This window comes from Pteropus vampyrus, unplaced genomic scaffold (assembly GCF_000151845.1).
Source record: "Pteropus vampyrus isolate Shadow unplaced genomic scaffold, Pvam_2.0 Scaffold838, whole genome shotgun sequence".
Lineage (NCBI taxonomy): Eukaryota > Metazoa > Chordata > Mammalia > Chiroptera > Pteropodidae > Pteropus > Pteropus vampyrus.
The window spans coordinates 100,292-105,463 of NW_011889619.1; the positions used below are offsets into that span (position 1 = coordinate 100,292).

General features: G+C 55.3%; 1 protein-coding gene across 8 annotated transcripts; it reads right to left on the bottom strand.

Moving 5' to 3' along the window:
* Positions 1-314: 314 nt before the first annotated feature.
* On the bottom strand, positions 315-4,302 carry LOC105309757 (transmembrane protein 25-like). 8 transcript variants are annotated; one of them, XM_023526375.1, is made up of 5 exons: positions 4,113-4,302; positions 3,601-3,866; positions 2,497-2,625; positions 1,957-2,030; positions 315-1,877 (listed from the first exon to the last, which is right to left on the bottom strand). In XM_023526375.1, the coding sequence occupies exons 2-5, from the start codon at positions 3,797-3,799 to the stop codon at positions 1,653-1,655; spliced, it is 627 nt and encodes a 208-aa protein (XP_023382143.1). In that variant the 5' UTR covers positions 3,800-3,866; positions 4,113-4,302; the 3' UTR covers positions 315-1,652. The 8 variants fall into 8 exon arrangements, 5 of the variants coding, with proteins under 5 accessions (XP_023382143.1, XP_023382142.1, XP_023382146.1 ...); XM_023526374.1 differs by having other exon boundaries at positions 3,966-4,302; XM_023526378.1 differs by having other exon boundaries at positions 315-1,625; positions 1,748-1,834; positions 3,601-4,302.
* Positions 4,303-5,172: the final 870 nt, after the last annotated feature.

A 5,172-nucleotide genomic window follows, 5' to 3' on the forward strand; every position in this document is an offset into this window, starting at 1 on the left:
GGGGCTCATTGTGGCTTCACCACGGCCCTGAGTGGGGAGAGTCTGCCAAGTGACATTGACCAAGGTAGACTCAGTAGCTAGTTATATCTATGATTGCCACCAGGCACTCCCAAAGTAGAAAACACCATCCCTGCCACTGGGAGGAGTGTAATTAAATAAATAATATTTATTTTTAAAACTAAAAGATCTGAAACAAAATGTTAAGACTCGACATGTTGAGTTGAGTGGTGGGTACACAGGTGTTTGCTGTATTTTCTCTACTGTGTGATCTAAAAATTTCATTAAGAAATGTATTTGAAAGACTGAAACACATGTAACATTCACTCAGTCAAGTTTATTGAACTTACTGTGTGCTCAGCACTGCCCTAGGCAGTAATATGAGAAAAATCACAAAACAAGATAACAAGAGAAAAATATACTCCACACTCTTACTAATTTGCAGTCATTTTCATGTTGCTTTGTTAAGTGTTCTTAGGTCTTTGGGGGTATGTGGTCTTCCCCTTTCCCCATGCCCCCTAAAGCTTCTGGCACTGTTGAATTATGTGCCAATATGACCATCCTCTGAGGAACAGAGCGTGGGACAGGAAGAGTGGCTTCCTGTTGATGATGCAGTCAAGGGTTGGCCAGGGCTAGGGTGCCATGGCAGGGGAGACATGCTGAAGAGGAACCCATCACCCTGGAGGGCTCAGGTCACTCAGTTAATCCCAGGAAGGCCAGACTTGGGGAAGCCACAGAGAGGGCCCTGGGGATGTGCTCAAAGCATTAACACTAAGAAAATGAAGCACAGCTACATGCGCTCCTGGATACCACCAGACTTCTCACCTCCCTCTTTCCTCCTGATCTTTGCTAACACCAGGCACTAGCACCACCAGCGGCCAGGCCAAGGGGAAATCTGGTGCCCAGTGAAGAAGTAGCGAAGGTCCAACATATAACGATGCCCAAGAGAAGGCGGGGTCAGAGGCAGCAGAGAAAGGGCAGAGGTATGCAGCACAGGGAATACTTTGTGCTTGGCTAATGCCCCTTGGCCAGGGGTTGGTTTCTGTGCAAAGGGAAGTTTGGTTCTATACAGCTAGCAGGGTCCTAAATTTTCCCTGAGGGAATGAAGCTGCACAGCACGGGAAGGAAATCCAAGCTGTGCATGGACTGCCTTGGCCACACACCAGGCATGCCCCCAGGCCTACTGTGCCACACGCTGTGGAGTACTGGCATGGAACACAGAGCAGGCCCAAGCCAACAGGGCTGCGACACACTTAGATGCCAGATGAACTCTGAAGACACTGGGCAAAGAGCTCTCTCTGCCTGGACATGGGCATTACATACAGGCCCCAACCTGAGTTAGAACAAGGGCTTAGATCCAGCTGGCAGCCTTGCCAAGGACAAGGGTCAGATCCAATGAAACCATCATGTGGATGACAGAAAGGGACTCCAGCCAGGGGGCAAGCAAAAGTGGGAGTGGCATGGCCTCTCCTCACTGGCAACATGGCCAGGCAGAGGAAGCCTTGGAGTGGGAGGGTGCCCAGGGGCCGTGGCATCCTCTGTCTCGCCCTCAGCTCAGAGCCAGATCTCCTCATTGCTCACACGGGATACTCGTTAGCTGTAGCCCAGTACTAAGGGGCAGGTGAAACCTGCAAGGTCAGAGATGCCCAGGAGTCTCAGTAACCCTCATTCTTGGAAGGTGAGAGACCACTTTGCCCCTGGGGACTCAGAGGCACAAGCACCAGGACTAGGGAGCAGAGGAGGAGAGTACCTTGGCTAGTGAGGAGGCCGCCAGGCTCTGGGTCCAAAAGTTCTGGCCAGCTGTTGTTCTGAGCCATCTGCTCGTCTGCTGGTTTCTCTGTTGGGTGACAAAGGGGTGGTGCCCAGGACAAGGAGTGTGCCTGATGAAGCAAGGTGTCTCTTTTTATCAAAGGTACCTTTGAAGACAATGCAGGGGCAAACAGAGGGTCCTGGAAGTACCTTGGGAATCTGGAGTGAGGTCGTTGAGCTGAAGGTTGGACAGGAGGGCCATGTTCTCCTGTGGCAGGTGCATGCTGTTGAGTTTCAGGTTGTTGGAGTCACTACGGGGCGGACAAAACCTGGGACACGCCCTGGCTCCAGCAGGCAGGTTTCTGTTTTCGGGCCTATTCTAGAGCAACTGCAGATTCCCACCTGTTCCCGTGCTGCATCTCCATTCAGCCCATCCACTCAACCCCAGAAAGAGTTACCTAGAGATCAGAGATGGGTACTGGGACAGGCTCAAGGAGAAAGAAATCATGCCACTGTTCTCAGTGTGCCCACTCACTCTGGGCTCTGCCCCACCTTGAGAGACCCCTTGCCTCTCAAGTGCTCAGCACTAGCTCTGGGACCGGGGTGCTGTTCCCGGTGCCCAACCTGCCATCTGGGATGGCCACACCTTGGGGTACTTGCTCTGCCCAGCCCTCCTTACTGCCCTGCTGCTCATCCTGACCTCATCTCAACTCCCCCAGCCACCCTCTGCCCCCGCTGTTTTGGCCCTACCTTTGGTCTTCTCATTCCTGAAGACCAGGTAGGCCACCAAGGTGCTGAACGCTACCAGGGTGCCCAGGGCAAGCCTTCCAGCCACAACGATGCCCAGCAGTGGCACTTCCATCCAGGTGGTCAGGAGTCCTGCAGGTCATCCTATGGTTAGATTCCAAGTGGGCAGGGACCCCAGCTCTGAGATGAAATACTCAGTTTGCACTACTCTGTCCTCCCTGCTCAAGGTGGCTGGGACAGCTCATTCGCAAGGGCAACAAATCCTCCCATTTCTGTACTGTGATTCCCCATCCACTGGAGGCTTTCCTGGGCCACTTACTAGCTGTGCTCAAACCTGGAGTCGTAAGTGAGGCACTGGTGATACCCATGTCATTGGTAGCTACCACAGACAGGTTGTGTGCCAGGCTGTGGAGCTGCAGCTACACGGTGTGGTTGGTGAGCCAGGGGTAGTTCTCGGCATCCAGTACCAGGAATTCGGAGGTGTTGACAGTCACTGGCCCATCCTGGTCCATCCAGGTCACACTGACAGGTGGGTTGGCACACACGGGGGCAAAAAGGACAACCAGGAGGCCCTGGCCCTGACCTTCCTGGTACTTGGCCCTCACCTTCCTGGTACTTGGCCCTGACCTGGGAAATTTCCAGCTTAACTGGTGCAAAGCAGAGGCTTTGCACATGTCCTTTGCATGTTCTTCCAATATGCTCTCACCACAGTCCCTCACACTCCTTGCCCTTTCTTCCCAAACCCAGAAAGGACCTATTTGGATGGCTGGGTCCACCTTATGCATAGCATTTTGTAGTGATCAAGAGTATAAACACTAATCCAGATCCAAATATTGGCTCTGCTACCCACCAGCTGTATAACCTCTGCCAGATTAACTTCTCTGTGCCTGTTTTCTCATTTGTAATATGGGGATATTACCTCATAGGATTATTGTGAGGATTAAAGTGAGATAATACTTGCAAAGTGCTTAAGTGTTTGTGAAATGTCCTATTAGACCACCTGCCAGGTGGCTGATGGGGGTCCCTGGGCAGAGACCCTCTCTCCCTGCCCACTTCAGGGACACTCACATTGCACACTGAGGATGATGGAGACATTAGCTGACTTACCATTGTCCAGGTCCTGCAGAGAGCACTTGAGCTGGGCCCACTGGGCAGCTATGGTGAAGGTGATAGTGCCTCCACAGAAGGCGTCTCTGCTCACACTCAGCAGTCCTGAGGTGCTGCCCTCCTGCAGCTGTTTATCCAGGTACAAAGCCAACTGGGGGTGCCCGGATCCTCTGTCATTTGGCAGGTGAAGACATGGCATTCATTCTCCAGAAGTGCCCACTCAGTCCAGGCCTGGCCGTAGATTTGTGGCACCAACTCCTCACAACCTGGAACACAGCAGGGGATTGTAGGGTAGGGTTGGTAGTGTTCTGTGAGGAAGATGAAGTCCAGTTACAGAGAGGCTGTAGGTAGAGAGACTGGAGTACCTGGGTTCTCTCACCAGGGACTGGCTGGATCTTGGGTAGGTGGGTGAGGGGAACCCAGCTCTGATGACTGCGGCCTGAAGTGGGTATCCAAGGCAAAAGTGCAGACAAGGAAGGGAGAGAAGAGAGTCTAACCCCAGAGGGGTGTACCTGAGCTCAGAAAGGCTGGCAGGAGTAGCAGTGTTGTGTGCGGAAGGGTAGCTGGGCGTGGAGGCAGCGCTATGGTGGCCGTGGCCTGGGGCTCCACGCTGCCGAGAGGAGACGGTGGGTCTCGATATCAGTCAGGGGAGATCAGGCAAACTTAGTAATTCCTCCAGGAATTAACTCCAGAAACAAAAATGCAGACCGACCCACAGGGGTGAAGGCAAAGACGCGAACATCCAAGCCCCAAACCCCAAAGCCGCCCAGCACATAACCTGTACCTGCGGGCGCAGACCTGAGCTCTGACTCTAGTGGACAAACAGGCGCACCCCCACAGACACACAGAAACCAGCAACCGTACAGCCCGTCCGAGGCCCAGACGCACACAGATACTAGGCTACATGTGCCCCTCCCCCAAAGGGACCCTCCGTCTCTGCCCTATCTGCCCTATCTTTCGCTCTATGCTCCCTTTCTCATCCTCTGGTTGCTCTGGTGGATGCGGGCTGAGGCAGAAGTGATCCAGAAGGAAAGGGTCACCAAGCATTCTAGCCCCGCCCGGGGCGGCTCTCCTGAGTCCCAGCCCGAGCTCAGCCAGAGCAACTGCTCAGGTCTGATGAGCGCGGCAGAACGCTGCAGGGGCGGGGCTGCGCCAGGCTGGGCGGATCAATGCCGGACCACTCAGACCTGCCCCGCAGCCCGGACCAGGTGGGCAGCAGCTCCCTCACCGCCACCCCAAGCGGCCGGTGACGTGCAGGCCTCCCTGCACTGGCAGAGGCGGCGGCTGGACCGAGAAACAGGCGGGAGTCTGGGCGAGCCGCAGCTTTATTGGTTCAGAGCCTGCCCCTGGTCCCGCGGGCCGGCTCAGCACCCGTCGCGGGGGCGGTGCAGCTGCCCCATCACGTCGGCCAGCATGCGGTTGCACAGTGCGGCGTACGGGTTGAGCAGCACCAGCTGGCGCCGCGCGAAGGGGCTGCCCAGCCGCGCCGCCCGCTCGAAGTCCTTGCGGGCATCGTCGTCCCGGCCCTGCAGCCGCGCCAGGAGCCCGCGCTGCACGAAGCCCTGGCGGGCG